We start from the raw sequence: 20,696 nt of genomic DNA, 5'->3' as shown, positions 1-20,696 counted from the left end.
AACTCTATTACTCACGAAGCTTCTAGAAGTAAGGCCACATTCTTCTCTCTGGAGGCCTTAGCCACTCCCCTGCCAGGCTGCTCTGAGTTAACTTGGTATCATCCAAACAGAGCAAGAAGGAACCAGTCGAGTTCAGGAAGGATCCCGCCCGACTTTCAGAGCAGCTGCCTGGTGGACTCTGAATCTTCAAGACGGGTAATATTTAAAGATGCCCCCCAATTCACCGGAAGACATCTGACGCCAAGTAACAGTCATTTACTTGGAAGGTGAAATTTGATTAAGAATCACGAGCAAAATTAGCTGGTTTGCACTATCCGTTTCTTCTTTACGGTACTTTGTATCACGCTCTGTTAAATCTCCCTTAAAGGAAAACGTTCATCTTGTCCTTTACAAAAGCGATGGAGGCGTGGGGCGCAGAGTAGTGCATAGTAGTCTTTTCTCGCATTGCCACAGGCAAACTGATTCAACTGGGATAAAGGTTAAATACTACAAGAAGTGATATCCCCTCACTACCACTTGAAATAAATCATTTTAACATTACAGCAGCGGAACTTCTTTCAGTCAGAGCTCCTTTCGTTTTTATAATTTTATTCACTCCAAAATCCAATTTTATAACAATGATGTTAAATGTAGTCCTATTTTCAACAACTCTCATAAAAAGTTTTTGGAGCTATCTCAAGTATACATAAAGTCACTCTGCAATATATGTTCTAAAACATCTGTATCAGTTTGCAACATCTGTTCCTTAAACTACGGAATTAGATGGCTGCAATTTGGAATATAGGATTATTAAAAGAATTGGGGATCAAAGAAAAATGTAAGGCTTCCTGGCTCTTTTTTATGGTATCTATTTTTAAGTAGCACTAACTTTATCCTCCCCCCTACTGTAAGGAATTTAAATTATCCCAAAGGTCATTCTCTTACAGCGACATAAAAACTTATGCAAAATAAATGAAACAGGCTTTGTGTACTCAACTTTCAACGGAGTTTCATGATTTTCTTCTAGAGAGATCATTATAAATTCTTTTGCTTAGCAACAAAGAAATGAGGCACAGATGGAATCATCACTTGCCTACTCGTTTAAGCATTTGTTTCAAACAAATCCACAGCAATGAAAAATGGGGGGGGAGGGCCCCCAGATTTAATGTGTAATAAAGAAAGAAAAACGTATATCAAAAATATTTTAAAACGCAAGGTCACAATACCTTCGGCAGCCAGGAATTAAATACATCGCGTTTTTGGAGTAGATCCAGCTCTCAAAATGAATTCTTATTAAATGAATGCATGAAGCAAGTGTGGCAGTAATGTCTAAGTGTGTAACATACTCCCACTGCTTACCCTACATATGCAATAGATTTCTTGGGCACCACGGGATATGTAAAAAAAAATGGCACTTGAAACAACTTGCACCTCTGAATGCAATCCTTATTGCTTACATTCAAGTCAAGTATTTGAAATGCCTGAAACTCACTGGGTGGATACTTTTAGTCCCTCTTCCACGAATGAAAGCAAGACACATTCTGGAACAATATAAAGACAAGAACATTCCAATTTCACAATATTCTGAGGAAAAAATAGGATGATACCCTGACTCATAATTTACTTAGTTTATACCTGAAGAACAACTATAATGTTTTGACAATTTACAGATTTGCCTTTATTCTCGCAATAATTTTGCTGTCTCATTTGGCTTTCTAGTGAAATGAAGCAAACTATATACTAAGTTGCTTCCATATACAGGATTTAAAATACTCAGCGACTATTATGAAACTGTGGATTGTTTTACTCCATCTGACATCTGATAATTTTCAAATACTATTTCTCTCTCTATTCCAGTGCGGCCTCCCTCTGCTTCCTCTCGCTAACAGCTACTTTTTGGTTTACATCTATACTCTTTCATTCCCTTCCCAGACAGAAAAGGAAAAAAAAAAAAAAAAAGGCTCCTTAATTGTCAGAGGTCTTTCCTACCATACACTGAATATAATACCATTTTGTGAATCTTTTATTTCACTGTGTCCAGCCCATGCTTCAGAAGGCTGAAAACAGATGTGCTCGCATGTGGTTTTAATATATTTCACGCTACTCCATTTCTAAACAGTAAGTACCAATTTCACAGGCAAGAAAAAACACAAATAACAGTAAGATAGAATATTCCCCCAAATGATCAGCTGACCACCTAAAACAGTAAAAGATTCTTCTGTCCAGGTGAAGAAAATACTTGATAAGCCTAATAATTCTGTGGCAATGAGCAACCTGCCACTGGGAGATCAAAATTCAAAATCTGTCAATAGCTCACGCTCTTAGCTTACGAGACTGGGTGTGCAGTAAAGAAAATGAAATCGGTCTCTGGGGAAAGGCTTCTATGGACTATTACCGGCATTGGTTATGGAGAATGCAATATATAATTTCGTGGATAAAAATAACATACAGACATGCCAGCTGATCAGAGAAAGGACATGGAGATAAGGTAGAGGCAAGACCCTTTTCCTCCCAAAGAGCTAATCCTCTGTCCATGAAGAAAATGACAGTAGCCTTAATATTCTTGGAGAAACTACTTCAACTGTAATAAAAACTAATATAAATTATGAAATGAAGGCCAGGTACTCCTTTTGCACATTTGTTAAAAAGGTTAAAAAAAATTTTAAAAAGATGAAAGGTTTTCAACAAGCCAGTTGGAATCAACAACACGTTCATAAAGATACTCAAAAGCTATATTTGAAGGTTCCTAGGCCTATTAAGCATTTTGTCTGTTGACTGCAAAATTAAGTTTTAAACCACACTACATTAAAGGAGATTTTTTTTTTCCCAAAAGGAAAAGCAAAATTTTGTTTTCTAGGTTGTTTTTTTTTAATTTAGATGAATAATTTAGCCATATCAATCCATTCAACTTATAGGTCTTATATCAACTTTAAACACATTCAACAATCACATTTCTATAAGGAACTGCAAACGAAGGATTAGAAATAAGTGAAGTCATTCATAATATATTTTATGGAATTATTTTTAAGATAAAATAAACCCAAATATAAAATTTGCTTCCATATGGTGGGCTCTTTTTAATTCTCAAATTCTTTTAATTGAATTCTCATACTTTTTTTTCTGAGAGACATATTATTTTCTACTAGTCTCACAGAATCAACGCCCATATTCTGTTTTCTCCATTTCTAAAGTAGCAGAGCAACCGGAGGGGTTCTTTATTTTCAAAATGGATTGGCAGGTTTTATATATTTACTTTAAAAGGACAATATGTTGTTGTGGTTTTTTTTTTTTGTTTAAGATATTCAACTTCTGTTATCACCTTTAAAAAAAAATCTCACAATAGAATCACTGTTAAAATCAAGCACAGCTTTCCTAGTAGCTATCTAAACCAAGGGAGCTTGACAAGAAGTAAAGTATTTCCTCGACCCAAACTACATTTCGGTGGTAACAGACTACAGTAATATAAAGTTCATCATCTTGGTTTAAAAAAAATCAAGCTGGGGCACCTGGGGGGCTCAGTCGGTTACGTATCTGACTTCGGCTCAGGTCATGAGTTCGAGCCCCATGTAGGGCTCTGTGTTGTCACTTCAGAGCCTGGAGCTTGCCTCGGATTCTAGGTCTCCCTCTCTCTCTCTGCCCCTCCCCCGCTGACGCTCCGTCTCTCTCAAGAAATGAATAAACGTTAAAAGAAATTTTTTTTTTAAATACAAAAAATCAAGCATAACTATACTCTGACATTTTAGGACAAAGAACTCATGTATGAATTCCTTACTACTCTTTAAAGGAAAAAAGGGACAAAGTTCACTTAATATACTTAAGTCACTTCGGCACTTAAGCTTAAGTTCGAGCTAAGTTTCTCATTTGACAGGCTTGAAAATAGACTTAACAGATATTTAGTAATAATCTATACCATTTATTGAGTGCTTTCAAGGCTGGGCAGTGTGCTGGATCTCATGGATATATCATAGCATTCAATCCTCCCAACCACCATAAACCATAGCAACAGAATGGCAGTTGAAATCCAGATCCGACCCCAAAACCGATGGCCTTTCCGCTTTGCCGCACTTCCTTTTATAAATCACTATTTTTACAAAACCTTTATGTTTCCAGACCAGGCCGATCAGATTTGATGTTTTCTGTCATCGGACTTAATTTTTCGTTACCCCTACAGAATCAGCTTAAAGAAACTTGATTTGGGTAAAAGTTGGTAGGAAGAAATTGAAAGGGGAATATAGAATAAAAGCAGAACTTTATACGATGATTCAGCACACTAGAAGAAATAGAAATAAACCTGAGAGATATTCTGGCTGTATCTGATAAATCAAAGAAATGCTACTGTTAATCCTATTAGAATAATGTGTGCAAACTCTTATTTCTAACCTAAGTACTAGTTAGGGCTTGCTTCTTAGAAGCATCACGTAATAAACTGCTTACATCTGCTACCGTTTGGAAACTGTGTTTTCTCTGAAATGCGCTTATCATGAATAAATAAATAAAATAAAATATCATGAAATAAAAAGAAACAGGCACTTATCATGAAAAATGAGTTCTGATTATTTATTATCCCTTGTATCAAGTACATAAGAGGCTCTCCCCCGCCCCAAAAAAAGAAAGTTGCTAAAGGAATCCAATACATTAAGAATAAACAAATGTTCTTTACCTTCAGCTACTTTTTCGTACTTAGCTTTTAATTTGGGGATAATTGCAGATTCACAGCACATTGCAAAACATAGTACAGAGAGATCCCATGTACCCTTTATATGACATCCTCAAGTGGTGACACCTTACATAAGTAGAGTACAAACCAGGAAACTGCCATTGGTACAATCTACAGACCATATTCACATTTCTCCTTTAGCTTATACTTTTAATTTAAGAGTGTGTAGTTTTTCTGGTGCTAGAAAGGGCCTTAGACTCTCCTCACTCTTCTTTTTTTTTTTTTTTTTTTTTTTTTAATTTTTTTTTTTTCAACGTTTTTTATTTATTTTTGGGACAGAGAGAGACAGAGCATGAACGGGGGAGGGGCAGAGAGAGAGGGAGACACAGAATCGGAAACAGGCTCCAGGCTCCGAGCCATCAGCCCAGAGCCTGACGCGGGGCTCGAACTCACAGACCGCGAGATCGTGACCTGGCTGAAGTCGGACGCTTAACCGACTGCGCCACCCAGGCGCCCCTCTCCTCACTCTTCTGATGAGAAAACAGACACGTCAAAGAGGCTGACCCCAAGTCAGAGTGCTAAGAAATGGCAAAAATAAATTCTGAACAAGAGATCATCTTTCCTCAGAAACAGACTGTGTATCTGGGTTAGAGTCACCCGTCAGAATTATATGGGGAATTCAGTAAAGATCTTCAAAAATATTCTTAATTATGGCAAAGTTATCTCAACAGCTGGATGCACACTTTTTTCACATATTATTTTTCATCTCCCCAGACCTCAAAAAGCTCTCCTGAAAAAAATGTACCATTGTTCGTCTGCTGAAAAAATACTTAAAAGTTTGACTGCAGCAGTAATATAATCAACCAAACTCAAAGGAAAACCAGGCCGGGCTGGTCACCACTTAAAGCAACAGGCTGTCTTGCCACCTTTGACCCTAGTGCAAAGCTGTGTCTGGCACAAAGTAGGATCATAAACACTGAACAAATGAATGGATGAAGGAGTGAACGAACAGGTAAGTGGGATGACCAAATGTATCCAACGTTCCAAATTTCTTTAAAAAAAACAAGCAAACAAACAAAAAAAAACCCAACCCTGCTTTCCAGTAAACTGACATTTATGTGCAGAAAAATATCTTATTTTGTGGGGTAGTTTTCCCAAAATCAGAGCTGGAGGGACCGTTAGAGAATACCCAGTCTGGTAATTCTCAGTCCTGGTTACCGGTGAGCATCACGTGAGACACTGAAAAGTTGACATGCCAAGTCCCATCCCATAGGTGGAATGGAGTCCAGGCATCTATATTTTGCTTTTAAAGCTTACCCATTATAAGTGCCTTACTTTAACAGTGAGGCTAAGCCTCTTACTATAAAGATGAGAAATTAAGGCCTAGGCAAAAGAAAATGTACTATTCAAAATAACAGAGCCAGTCAGCAACAGAATTGAGACCAGAATGCAGAAAGAACACTATTTTTTCCTAACATAATCCATAAAAACTATTTCAATAATAAAACTTCATTTTAACTTGGAAACTACTGGCCGTTTTTAAAAATGTGAAACTAGACCAAAACCTCTATCAGCATTTGGACTCTTACTAGCGTCCAGTCACTATCAAGAGCAGAGACACATAGAGGTTTGAGACACTGAGCACTTTTTGCCTCAGATGTAAAAAAAAAAAAAAAAAAAAAAAAAAAAATGAAGTGTATGGTTCGTGTCTCCCATTAAATTAGAACTCTTGCAGCTCTCTTAATGGGTACTGGGAAGGGCCCACAGTGGATGCCCACCAAATACGTTTGATTTTTTCACAAGAGAGGTCCATGTACAAAATTGATGGAACTGACTACATACAAAATATGCACCCATAATATTTGCCGTATTGCTCACGAGATTACATAGATAATACAAATGTTTAACTGTTCGCTAAAACCAAATAGTTAGATTTTTTAAATTACCTTTAATGGAATCATTTTCAGCTCTCATAATGTCAATGAGGGAACTCTCCAGGGAGTGCATGTCAAATGTCCTGGGGCGATCCTGCAAACACAAACAGCCACAAACCACTTTTAAAATAGCTTTTACTTATAAAAGGAGACAATAAGCTGCATCCCATGGGACACAGATCAAAAAGGGGCAATTTTACTCCCTCTGTGTGTAAGGTACATTATTACTACATTTTATTTTTAACACTTCCAAAATATCAAAAGCACAAAAAGTACCCAGCGTTCAGCAGAGAGTGATTTGATTTCTAGTAATTTCAATTAAAGCTTTACTTTTACTAATAAAGCAAAGGCAACTAAAACCTGTTTCCATATAGTCAACAACATGAAACAAATGCAAAAATAAAATTCATAACCTGTCTGCCACTTAAGATTGCAGTAACGTGGCAAAACTTGACAAACTTGTTTCAGCACTTTAGGTTCCAAGCTGCATTCAGTAGAGATTGCTACCAAATAGACATATGCTTGTAACCCAAAGTTTGGAAATCGTTATCCAATAGTCTTTTGACCACTAAGTGGCAAAGCAGTCTTGATATTGCTGCCATAATTTTAAAGGGAAGACAGGGGGTCAACACTGTTGATCTAAACCCTGGCTTAACCAAATGCATTTCAAGAGTGGGTGAGAAATCTGAAAATACACAACGAACCAACCGCTCTGGCATTCTTCTGGAGGAAAAGTACTAGAGATAACTAAGATTAAGTTTAGCCTGACAAGTGACGAGTAGGAGATGAAAATATTTTAAAATTAAACTTTGAAAGGAAGCAGTAATACAGGTTTCGGAACCACCCGAAGAATAAACAGGTGCACATACAGAGACAACTGCCAAACGTCTTAAAGAAAAGGGGCTGGGGCGCCTGGGTGGCTCAGTCGGTTAAGCGTCCGACTTCAGCTCAGGTCACGATCTCACGGTCCGTGAGTTCGAGCCCCGAGTCGGGCACTGGGCTGATGGCTCAGAGCCTGGAGCCTGCTTCTGATTCTGTGTCTCCCTCTCTCTCTGCCCCTCCCCCGTTCATGCTCTGTCTCTCTCTGTCTCAAAAATAAAAATAAACATTAAAAAAAAAAAAAATTTAAAAAAAAAAGAAAAGGGGCTTCCAAAGGAATTTGACAAGCGGGAGTCTATAACCTTCTCTTCAGCTTTATTTTCTCTTACATTACTTTTTAACTCAAAGCTTTGGCTTTTTAAAAAAAAGTTTCCCCTGGGGCGCCTGGGTGGCTCAGTCGGTTGGGCATCCGACTTCAACTCAGGTCACGATCTCACGGTCTGTGAGTTCGAGCCCCGCGTCGGGCTCTGGGCTGATGGCTCAGAGCCTGGAGCCTGCTCCCGATTCTGTGTCTCCCTCTCTCTCTGCCTCTCCCCCGTTCATGCTCTGTCTCTCTCTCTGTCTCAAAAATAAAATAATAGGGGCGCCTGGGTGGCGCAGTCAGTTAAGCGTCCGACTTCAGCCAGGTCACGATCTCGCGGTCCGTGAGTTCGAGCCCCGCGTCAGGCTCTGGGCTGATGGCTCGGAGCCTGGAGCCTGTTTCCGATTCTGTGTCTCCCTCTCTCTCTGCCCCTCCCCTGTTCATGCTCTGTCTCTCTCTGTCCCAAAAATAAATAAAAAACGTTGAAAAAAAAAAAAATTAAAAAAATAAAATAAAATAAAATAAAATAATAAAACGTTAAATAAAAAAAATTAAAAAAAAAATAAAAAAGGTTCCCCTGATTTTATCCCCCACCCCTTTCTTTCAATTTGTGGAATCTCACTTTTCCTCTTTCCTAGCAAACTTCTAGAACCCTAAGACTGATAGAGCACGTTCTCCACTGGAGAGCATTTTTTGATCAACTTGGCATTTCTCCTCCGTCCTTCTGTAACACCACCTGTCCTATTTCCCTGAAATAGGGATCACTTCTGACCACACTCCACCATGTAGACATTCAGAATGTTCTCTGAATGAACTGTTTTAGGATACCAATTTCTTTTTTTTTTTTTAATGTTTATTTAAAGAGAAAGATACAGCCCCGACACCAATTTCTTTACCTCTGCAACTTGAGGAGCTCAAGAACAGTTATATTTGAATATAATCCAATATTTAAAACAGAGCATTACAGGTTTTTTGTTGGGGGTAGACAGGATGAAGCTGGGGATGGGGAGCAGAAGCCTTAACAAGCTGTTCTGCTCTGACCTGGTACAACTCCCTCCAGAATATCTTTCTCACTTTTCTTCCCGGTTCTTTCCTCATCGTCTTCACCTTCTCAATATGGTCTACAGAGAAGCAGGAGGACACGTGGCCAGAATTAGAATTTCTAAAGAGTAGTGTTCACAAAAAGGGAGACAACTGCTCTGTTTTTTTATCCTTCCTCATCTCAAGCACTGAATCAAATCAAAACTCTTGAATTAAATCAAAACTGCCTATTCTTTTGGAAGCTAGGTGGATTTGAGGCATAACTTGCGAAAGAAGTTAAAACAAAATTCCACTGTCTTATTCTACAGTTGCTGGATTTGTCCCCTGTTCCGAAATCTACGAAGCACACCGATAACTAGGCCATCCACTGTCTCTACTACCTCCGATACAAAACCAGTGTTGGAGGCAAGAATTCTCGGTGTCTGATAACTTGCCTATGTCGTCAGTTTCTCAAGGTCAGGAAGTATGTCTTACATCAAATGTTCCCAATGGGTACAACTCCAAAGGGTGGCGGTGTGCCAAGATATTCAGCGCCTAAGCCCACAGGACTGATGTAGCAGGAACTCCCTAACAGATGATTTTTGTTTCAATATTATGTTTTCTATGTGTGTCATGATATGAAACAGGTTGAGAAGCTTTGCCCTACATTTCTGTATCACTGTGCCTCACCCAGGATCTGAAAGGTAGAAAGCACAAGCGTTTGCTGAAGCAATGAATAAATAAATGCCTTCAAGTAATTTTTAAATATTTAAAATATTTCTTTCCTCCTATTTCCTTAAGGTTTGTTCTTACATTTTCCCTTTCCTGCCTTAGAGTTGTAGGTTTTCTTTTGCCAAAATAACTGTCCTGGGTGGTGGGGTAGAGGATACTCAGCCTGGTGTTGTTTTTTGTTTTTTTTTTTAATGCAACTAAAGCAGTAAGCAACCTTGTGAATTTCCAGAACTTGCATTTTGCCAATCACTGAATAACAAGATCACTGAAGAGAAGCAGTTTGTTTTGGTTTATGACAGTTGTTTCCATTAAATAAAGAAGCTTCCTGCATCCGACTTCAGCCCAGGTCATGAACTCATGGTTCATGAGTTAGAGCCCCACATCGGGCTCTGTGCTCCAAGTTTGGAGCCTGGAGCCTGCTTTGATTTCTGTGTCTCCCTCTCCCTCCGCCCTCCCCTGCTCAAGCTCTGTCTCTCTCTCAAAAATAAACAAACACTTAAAAAAAGAAAGAAAGAAACTTCCTTTTGGGGCACCTGGGTGGCTTAGTCAGTTAAACATCTGACTTTCGCTCCGGTCATGATCTCGCAGCTTAGGAGTTTGAGCCCCACATCGGGCTCTCTGCTGTCAGTGCGTAGCCTGCTTCAGATCCTCTGTCTCCCTCTCTCTGCCACTCCCCTGCTTGGGCCCCCTCTCTCTCTCAAAAATAAATAAACATTTAAAAAAATATTTTAAATATTATTTTAAAAAAACAAAAAATAAGCTTCCTTTTAACCTGTTAAGTTTCTAAATGTGGTACTGAAATTTACCAAAGCCACTTCATTACCTCCTCCCCCAGCATAGTGCCTGAAACATAAAGATTTTTGCTAATACAACCATTGACTTGTAACTGGTGGAACATATTAAAATTAAAATCCTAAATGAAATTTTTAAATTTTCAGTAATGCTTTATGGGATTAAAAACAAACAAACCCTCTATCCTTTTTACACTCATACTAACTTTCCTTTCATTTCTCACGATTTAATACAAGATTAACAAATAAATGCCAATATACAAACTCTGATCAATTGGTATTGATTCTCAGATGCGATGTGTTGAGAAAGATTCTCAGGCTCTGTGTAGATTCAAGAGGGAATGGTGTCTGGACAGACTTCTGATGATTTAAGTGCAAGGTACAGACCCAATGGCACAAGTACCACATTCTTGCCAACCGCCTAATATGTATTCCTTCCCACAGTCCAGCCTTATTACAATTATTATAAATGACTACATCCGTATAACATTTTATTTCTTATGATGCCTTGGCAATTCAAAGAGTTCAAAAGCCACACATTTTGTCAAGTAAACACTCTGTTCTCAGAGAGGGTCTAAAGTTTATCCTTCTTGATTTACGCCCTCTCACTGGTCTTTTCCATCGATTTTTAACCTCTAATTAAAATAAAAACAAAATCTAACATTTAGGGGCACCTGGGTGGCTCAGTCAGTTAAGTGTCCAACTTCAGCTCAGGTCATGATCCCATGGTTCATGGGTTCGAATCCTGCATCAGGCTCTGTGCTGATGGCTCAGAGCCTGGAGCCTGCTTCAGATTCTGTGTATCCCCCTCGCTCTGCCCCTCCCTCACTTGTACTCTCTTTCAAAAATAAATAAAAAGTTAAAATATTAAAAAAAAAAAACCTAAAATTTAAGTGAGCCACTAGGAAATAGGTGGAGAAGTAGACACAAATAAATAAACCCAAGGAATAAGAACACAAACGATGTTGGTTTTCCTACGCAATAACCAAAGTGTCAAAATAAGAGGGCTTTGATTTCCCTATTTCATTCTTTGACTTTGCCTTTTTTTGATTGCTAACTGGGCCAAATATCATAATCACTTATCTGTTTTCTAGGATCCATTTCCCAGAAAGTAAACTATAAAATAAAAAACTCGCTAAGTGACAGCTCTCCTAGATTGAACTTGAGCTGATAACCAAAATATGAACATCAGCATAAATCGGTGGAATGAACATTGGACACTAGGAAGCCCCAACTTCTCTACTGGTGGGTCATGTGAGTTTGGGCACTTTCACCTTTCAGACCTCTTTGCTGATCTGAAAAAGGAAAACATTTGATTAGATCTATAATGACCTCTTCCTAGCTCCAAAATATATTTGTATTCCAGCTTTCTGATGTCCTTAGTTTGTGGTCTCCCAAGATTTAGTTTAATTATATTGATGACTATTGGCAGGAAGCAAAAATGTAATTGAGAATGACTAATGAAAGCTCATCATTTTGTGCCCACGAAAAGGTGAGAGTCAATCACAGGTTAATAAGAAACGAAGCCTTAAAAGTCTTAGGAGGACAGTCGTTACATTTTCTTATGCTATACACAATGGAAAATAAGCTTTTTAAATAAAAAAAATTTACTTAAAACAATTTGTTGAAGGGGATGTGCTGATTTCAGGTGAAAGGGCAAAGACTCTATTATAAAACAAAAAACACCAGAAACCATATTTGCTTCAACATACCATCACCTTTTCTCTTGGCAGCCTAAAGGGAGAAAAGGCAGAAAAACAGAACTATCTTTTACTGAACACCTACTAAGTTCCTGACATTATTTTAAGTACTTTATTTTTTAAATTTTTTTTTTTAACGTTTATTTATTTTTGAGACAGAGAGAGACAGAGCATGAACAGGGGAGGGGCAGAGAGAGAGGGAGACACAGAATCTGAAACAGGCTCCAGGCTCTGAGCTGTCAGCACAGAGCCCGACTCGGGGCTCGAACTCACGGACCGTGAGATCATGACCTGAGCCAAAGTCAGACGCTTAACCGACCGAGCCACCCAGGCGCCCCTTAAGTACTTTATTAATACTGTCTTAATTAATCCTCAAACCTCCTTCTAAGTTAGATGGCATTATTCCCGTTTTCATGATAAAAACTAAGACTAAGGAAAATTCTGTTTACTGCACAGACAGGTTCCTGCATAGTTCAGCAGCTTAGTCAGGATTCAAGCCTAAATCGCCCTCCAGAGCAGGCAGTAATTCCTTGGGTAAGCAGTCAAAGGACCACACTAATTAAGACATACATTTACACAGGGGTGCCAGGGTGGCTCAGTCACGTGTTCGACTTCGGCTCAGTTCATGATCTCACGGTTCGTGAGTTCGAGCCCCACATCGGGCTCTGTGCTGACAGCTCAGAGCCAGGAGCCTGCTTCCGATTCTGTGTCTCCCTCACTCTCTCCCCCTCCCCTCTCAAAAAAAATAAACGTTAAGAAAAAAAATGTTAATAAAAATAAAACAAAAGACATGCATTGGTATAAATGAGATACTCTGCTGTAAAGGTCCAGGGAGCAGGAATGTGCTGGCAAGTGCCCAACAAATTGCAGGCACTGGAATATTTCTCAATAAAGAAAGAAAGAAAGAATAAAATGTGTAAGAGTATGTATAAGGATAATCTAGGATTATATCAGAGGTACCAAGAAGATACGAAAAGAAGCCTCATCTTCCTTCTTTCTGTCGAGGTGGCAAATAGATATGGTGCACAAATGAAAAACCTACCACAAATGCCACTCTAGGCTTTCTACTGCCAACCACAGGAGTAGAAGTGGTAGTAACAGTAGTAATAATACCACTAACCTTAGTAACTAACACTTATCAAGCTCTAATGCTTTATATATATGATCTTCTTTATTCCTCACAAAAATCCTATACAGTTAGGTATGTTCCGTAATTATCCCTTTTCACAGACGAAGAAACGGAAACTTAGAGGGATTAAATAACTGTATCAACGCGAGGTAAGTGGAGGGGCAGAATTTGAACCCAGGCCTTCCGACTCTAGAACAGGTGAGCTTAATAATCCTGAAGGAAGATAGAAGAGTACCAATTATTTTCAAGGCTCAGCAAAGCAAACCTGACTACGACACTTTGACCTCATTTTATTTTGTAATCCTAATTGTTATATTTAACATATAGAGTTGCAGGTCAGTAACTGGTTGGTTTCAATTTCTGTCATCTGTACCTCACAGAACAATTTCTAATGGGAAAAAACCATACAACCTAATATGAAAATCCAAGTTGGCAAAAAATAATGTTCTGATAAAACAAATTAGTACTTCAAACAGCAGGACACGTCCTTTTAACTTACACCTGAGTGATCCTGACTCTGCCATGGCAAAATAGGAAGCCTTACATCAGCAAATATCTGATGACATGGCTTTTCATAACATTCCAGGAGTAGCCAAAAGAAACACATGAACCTGTCGGTCTATTGACACAGGAAGAACAACTAGACTGCAGTTATACCACAAACCAAAATCATCATTCATGGCTTTTTTTTTTTTTCTTTTTAACATCCAGATGGATATTCTAAAACTTGAGAGCGTATGAGAGACGGTGATTCTCAAGCTCGAGAGTCTATCAGAATCATCTGGAGATCTTGTCAAAACATAGATTAGGAGGTCTACCCACAAAAGTATCTCATTCAGTAGGCCTGGGTAGGATCCACAAATTCACGTTTCTAGTAAGTTTCTAAGTGAAGCCAGGGACCACACTTTGAGTGGCACTGAGTTAAGCAATTACATTCAACAGGTTAACTTCCTTAGATACTTGGGGTTGTGTTTGTGAGTTACATCCTGGCTGACTGGCCACGATACAGTCCAGCTTAAATAGTCTACGTCACCCATTTTAAGGTTTCTGCATAAAGCGAAGGGATTGCTCTCACAACCCAAAACAAAGCCCTCTCCAAGCCCCGAGACGCCTAACTTGGAAAAAGATTACAATCAAGTTCAATTTCAACAATTCAACCACCATGACCACTCTATTACTGGTTCTTGTCTGTTTATACTTGAGTTAGCATGTTTTTGCATTACTAGACTGGATCTAACACACAAAAAGTACTTAACTGAATACAGCCACATTATTAAGAACCAAAGCCAAAAGTCAGCTACTACTCCCTTCACTCACTCTCTCCCTACAAAGACAGACAGCACTGTGATCACCACTTCCCAGACAACTATGTATCTATATCAGCCAATGGAAGTTTCTCTTTCTGGCTTAAACTTTCCCTAGTGAAGAAGGGAAAAGAAAATATTTTGGTTTGAAAGGAAAGTCTATGCCAGGATGTCAGCTGCCAAAATAAATAGGAAGTCTGGGATGCCAGTAGAGTCCATAATTAATCAAAGGTACTATGGGAGTTTTAATCCAAGATTTGCCAAGATGCGAATGTTCTTCTTGGGTTAAACATGTAAGCCCACAGGCATCAAAAAAGACTACCTAAGTCAACTTTCATGAGTCCACTTCCAGATGTCCCTCATATCCCTGTGCAGAAACGAGTCCCTTTTTCCCAGCCCCCCTAACATGCCACCACTCCACATGATGCTGACAAAGTTCCATCACAGCCATCCCCCCAGTGGGCTGTGAGCACCACTCATCTACACAGCCACAGATATGCTGCACATGTGCAGAGTATAAGTCCTTCATTATTGTCACCACCGTTATTAAAGTGGCCAACACGTTCCTCCTGGTTCAGTGTTGTGCATCTTATGTGAGTTATGTATGATACACATACGTTGGTTCCTCACAACCATCACATAAAGTGCATACGATTATCATCCCCATTTTAGGTAAATGATGCTGTAAGAAGTTAACTAATCGCTCTCCCAGTCACACGGTAAGTGGTAGAGTCTGACGTCAGAGAAGCTTAGAAACGTGGTCCATTTAAGTAAGCCTCATCGGGACCTAGAAATTTCAATGTGTAAACGCCCCGCAAGTATGAAGTCCTTTGCTATATACAGGGCCTGAATGCAGAGAACAAGTGTCAGAGGTTAAAGTCAAAGAGGTAATTATCTGCAGGAGAAGAAACCACACTCAGCATCATCTCATATTTCCTCACGTGTTTCCTCTTCCATCAGTACTTTCTGATTATGACAGCTTAATAACTAAGGCAGAATCTTAAGAGACCATAGGCTACCAAACGCTCCCTATAAAAAACCATAACTAAATGAGTGAATGTCGTTGGTGTTTTACTCTGATTGGATCAATAGCTCCATTTGCTCCCATGTGAACTGATGAATCGGATCTCTCCAGAAAGCCTTCGAGAAGAAAATTTTACTCCACCTTCACTAAATAAACCACACTCATTTTGAGCATTAGAGATCCTTGAAATGGTAAACACTTCTTGTCACCACTTAACTGAATTTACAAAACAAGCTGGCTGCCTTTCCAGACTTGATTAGTCATTCCTGGGTCGACAGACCCCTTCTTTTTGTTGACTATTTGTTCATTCTCACCTTGCCTGGCAGAGAGAAATAATTAAAGTCTACTCTATTCTAAGACCTGAGTTTATTATGTTTTTAATATAATTTATGGACAAATTGGTTTCCATACAACACCCAGTGTTCATCCCAACAAGTGCCCTCCCCAATGCCCATCACCCACTTTCCCCTCTTCCCCCACCCCCCGACAACCCTCAGTTTGATCTCAGTATCCAAGGGTCTCTTATGGTTTGCCTCCCTCCCTCTCTGTAACTTCTTTTTCCCCTTTCCCTCCCCCATGGTCTTCTCTTAAGTTTCTCAGGATCCACATAAGAGTGAAAACATATGGTATCTGTCTTTCTCTGCCTGACTTATTTCACTTAGCGTAATACCCTCCAGCTCCATCCGCGTTGCTGCAAATGGCCAGATTTCACTCTTTCTCATTGCCAGGTAGTATTCCATTGTATATATAAACCACATCTTCTTTATCCATTCGTCAGTTGATGGACATTTAGGCTCTTTCCACAGTTTGGCTATCGTTGAGAGTGCTGCTATAAACACTGTGGTACAAGTGCCCCTATGCATCAGCACTCCTGTATCCCTTGGGTAAATGCCCAGCAATGCTATTTTTTAAATTTTTGAGGAACCTCCACACTGTTTTCCAGAGCGGCTGCTCCGGTTTGCATTCCCACCAACAGTGCAAGAGGGTTCCCGTTTCTCCACATCCTCACCAGCATCTACAGTCTCCTGATTTTGTTCATTTTAGCCACTCTGACCGGCGTGAGGTGGTATTTCAGTGTGGTTTTGATTTGTATTTCCCTGATAAGGAGTGACATTGAGTATCGTTTCATGTGTCTGCTGGCCATCTGGATGTCTTCTTTGGAAAAATTCTCAGACCTGAGTTTAAATGACCACTTACTAGACAAGTGATCTTGATGCCACAGCATCTGTGAACCTTGGTTTCATCAGCAAAATGAAGATAATAAATCGCGGTGAGGAAAAAGATAAGGTATCTGAACAGATTGTGCAAAATGCCCGGTCGTTAGTAGGTCTATTCAATAAACAGTCTTTCTGCCCCTTCTCTCTCTTGTGAAATAGCAGAAGAGCCTGAAAGTAATATACTAAATTAGGAATTGTTATATCTGAATAATTCAGCTGCTCTGTGCTATTTCCTGTAGTGCATTTTCATAGGAAACTGAAATGGAAAAAAATATTTCTCCTACTTAATAAACTACTCAGGGCAAGAAGTCACTAGCTTAAGGAAAATAGGTAAATACTACTAAAACTCAACACTAAGGAATGAAGTCATTTAGCCCCTTCTGGCCCTTCCTCTGCCTTTGGAAGCTTACTGCCTATCAGAGTTCCTCTGTTCCACGTCTGCTGGGCCGGATCGGGTCCTAAGTCAGCAAGGAAAATGGTCACCCAAATGCACAATCTTTATTCCTAAACTGAGGCCCGTGTCCTATAACCCATGACATCTTTTTGGGGAGCCTTGAGAGCAACGTCAAAAAGCAGCCTGTGCCCAGTGTCAGCCTTTCTGGGCCCTCACAATTCCCACCCCCATATCCTTAGCTCCCCAGAGTTTCCTGAGCAGAAGGTACTTCTGGCCCAGACTGTACACTTCAAGAAGTATGCTTGCCTTGGTCATGTACTCCCAGTGCGTGGACCATTGAAAGTATCAGACATTTGCAAGAGGTGAAAAACTCTGATGCAGTCCAACAAAAGCCCCAAATCGCTCAATTCTTCTTAAAAAACAAAAACAGACAAAAATATGCCCCAAAAGCTCCCAGTCGTGTCCTGTTCTCTCTCCTTTCAGAGATCTTTCTCACAAGTCCACAGGAACCTGAACCTGGGGAAAGAATAAGGTGGATAGAAGAAAACTAGACCATCCTCTCCCAAATTTTCGGTCATCGATTGATACGTTTTGGCATTTTTGTTGGATCTCTCCTTTTTTTTTTTTCCTGATAGCCAAGTGACTACCAACACCCTTCTCTGCCCAGAGGGAGGAAATGAAGGCAGCAGTGATTTCCTTGGAGATTAGCACCAGCTTGAGTGGTGAAACAAGCTGAGCAGGTGCAACAGAATGTGGGCCTTGCTTCAGTTTCTCACTATCTTTTCTTTTCTTTCTTTTTTTTTTTTAAGTTTATTTATTTTTGACAGAGAGAGAGGCAGAGAATGAGCAGGGGAGAGGCAGAGAGAGATGGAGACACAGACTCCGAAGCAGGCTCCAGGCTCCGAGCTGTCAGCACAGAGCCTGACGCGGGGCTTGAACCCACAGACCGCGAGATCATGACCTGAGCTGAAGTCAGATGCTCAACCAACTGAGCCACCCAGGCACCCCTCTCACTATCTTGGCTTAAAAACACTCATGAAATGTTGTGGTTGTTGTTGTTGTTGTTGTTGCTGCTGCTGTTGTGGTGGTGGTGGTGGTGGGAGGCGGGGAACAAACTCCTAATCTTTTAGAGACACATACTAAAGCATTTACAGTTAAAATGATACACTATCTGGAAACTGCTTTAAAATAACATGAAAAGTGGGGCGCCTGGATGGCTCAGTCGGTTAAGCATCAACTTCGGCTCAGGTCATGATCTCACAGTTTGTGAGTTCGAGCCCCGCATCGGGCTCTGTGCTGACAGTTCAGAGCCCAGAGCCTGCTTCAGATTCTGTGTCTCCCTCTCTCTCTGCCCTTCCCCCACTCACACTGTCTCTCTCTCTCTCTCTCTCTCTCTCTGTGTCTCTCAAAAATAAATAAATAAATACATAACATTAATTAAAAATAAAATAAAATAAAATAACATGAAAATAACATAAGAAGATACAGGAGACTGTCAAGTTGATCATTGTTAAAGCCCGATGACGTGTACATGGGGCTCTGTTATACTATTTTGTCTACTATTGAATATGCTTAATATTTTTCCTAATAAAAAATTTAAAAGTCATGAGGGAAAACACTTTGCCAAAATAGAGACCAAAAAAAGTCAATAATTTTTTTAGCAGTGTTCAAGAAAGTGAGAACATCATCTAGCTTTGAATTCCACTGTCATTTAAGTACGGTGACTTTCTTTTTAAAAATTATAGTTTGGGGCTCAGTCGGTTAAGCGGCCGAGTTCGGCTCAGGTCATGACCTCGCGGTCCGTGAGTTCAAGCCCCGCGTCGGGCTCTGTGCTGACAGCTCAGAGCCCGGAGCCTGTTTCAGATTCTGTGTCTCCCTCTCTCTGACCCTCCCCCGTTCATGCTCTGTCTCTCTCTGTCTCAAAAATAAATAAATGTTAAAAAAAAAAAAAAAAAGTTATAGTTTGGTTTATGAAAGTCTTCTTTAAAATTAAGCTCAAATTACCAGACACAAGTTATACAATGGTTTTCATATTTTAAGAAGACATGCTAATTGCAAGATTTTGAATCAATATTTCTATGTGATCACCTGTCAAAGCAAATGAGAAAATGAAGGATCAGGAAGGTTGAGTAGCTTGCCCTAAGTCGTACAGTGAGTGGCAGAGCCATATTTGGAACCCAGCTCTGACTTCCATACTATAATTAGGAGATTTTTCTGAATAGCAACATTCTTATGTTGACTTTTATTTTAAAGGTTCTTACAGATGTAGGGGCGCCTGGGTGGCTCAGTCGGTTAAGCGTCCGACTTCAGCTCAGGTCACGATCTCACGGTCTGTGAGTTCGAGCCCTGCGTCGGGCTCTGGGCTGATGGCTCAGAGCCTGGAGCCTGCTTCCGATTCTGTGTCTCCCTCTCTCTCTGACCCTCCCCCGTTCATGCTCTGTCTCTCTCTGTCCCAAAAATAAATTAAAAAAACGTTGAAAAAAAAAAAAAAAGTATGTTACATAATATTTAAATATAAATATGGCTTTAAAATGTATAATACTGAGGGATTAACTATAATGTAGTTTAGATCTATAAAAAAAAAATGATTGGGATATTTCTGGTAAATGTTCAGCAAACAGAAATTGCCCAATCTAAATACTCTAAAATATGAAAAGTATGGGCATGGCTTAAGACTTTGAACTTTCATTAATTCAGTTTGCAAACATGAGAGAGGACCTGTAAGTGGCTGATGGAGTTTTCTCCTTTATGTGTCATAAGGCCTGAATTCTGTTAACCATAGGTTAAAGTTTGCCTTTTGTAACACCATTTTGCCACAGAACCTAAATAAGCACATGTTGCACACAAGCATATATTTATAAATGCGACCATTAATAAAATATTTGAAAATACCATTAACACATTGTTTTTGTTATAGCTAAAGGTGGATCTCTTAATTTGCCTTAAAGTTCAAAACAGCTCATGGAGGGGCGCCTGGGTGGCTCAGTCGGTTAAGCGTCCAACTTCAGCTCAGGTCATGATCTCCTGGTTCTTGAGTTAGAGCCCTGCGTTGGGCTTTGTGATGACAGCTCAGAGCCTGGAGCTTGCTTCAGATTCAGTGTCTCTGTCTCTCTCTGCCCCTCCCTCTCTCTCTCTCTCTCTTTCTCTCTCTCTCACTTCTCTCTCTCTCTCTCTCTCGCTCTCTCAAATAAACATTAAAAAAAATTAAAACAGCTCATGGATTAAAATGACCTGAAACTATCAATTGCTAATTGTATTTATAATGAGATTAAAAAAAAAAAGTATGTTTAGTATCATTCAGGGACTAGCACGGATCAGAAATAAATTATAAATCAAACCAAAACAACTTTTATGAGACATCTAGTCTTGCCCCTGGTCGATAACATAGGAAGTGCTCATTAAATATGTGCTAAATAAATTAAAATATACAAAACAAAACTGAATTCCAGAATAAAAGCTAAAATATACCCAATTCAAATCCCTGGTACCTTTTCCTATCTCTTACCAAAAAAATCACAAATTCTCCTTTGAAACAGTCTCCTTTAATGTATACAAAGGCAATGAAATGTTCTAAATTGCTCAAAATAACTACAGGTAAAATTTTTCAAAGTACTGAAAGATACAGTCTGCCAATC

At 39.5% G+C, this 20,696-nt stretch overlaps 1 protein-coding gene and 1 long non-coding RNA gene across 5 annotated transcripts in view; one reads left to right on the top strand and one right to left on the bottom strand.

The window, feature by feature from the left end:
- Window positions 1-20,696, bottom strand: part of CPEB4 (cytoplasmic polyadenylation element binding protein 4) — a 67,518-nt gene that overhangs the window by 38,371 nt on the left and 8,451 nt on the right. For all 4 annotated transcript variants that reach the window (XM_078446929.2, XM_078446931.2, XM_078446939.2 and 1 more), the window contains exon 2: window positions 6,583-6,664. In XM_078446929.2, the coding sequence (XP_078303055.1) occupies window positions 6,583-6,664 (82 nt within the window). The remainder of the gene's footprint in view (window positions 1-6,582; window positions 6,665-20,696) is intronic.
- LOC144616382 (uncharacterized) lies at window positions 151-9,352 on the top strand. Its single transcript, XR_013555639.1, has 3 exons — window positions 151-266; window positions 5,411-5,648; window positions 9,100-9,352. It is a non-coding gene; the product is annotated as an uncharacterized LOC144616382 (long non-coding RNA).

Source organism: Panthera onca, chromosome A1, assembly GCF_046562875.1.
Source record: "Panthera onca isolate mPanOnc1 chromosome A1, mPanOnc1 haplotype 2, whole genome shotgun sequence".
Classification (NCBI taxonomy): Eukaryota; Metazoa; Chordata; class Mammalia; order Carnivora; family Felidae; genus Panthera; species Panthera onca.
The sequence above is the reverse complement of the archived record's forward strand: the minus strand, read 5'-3'. Positions and strand labels throughout refer to the sequence as shown.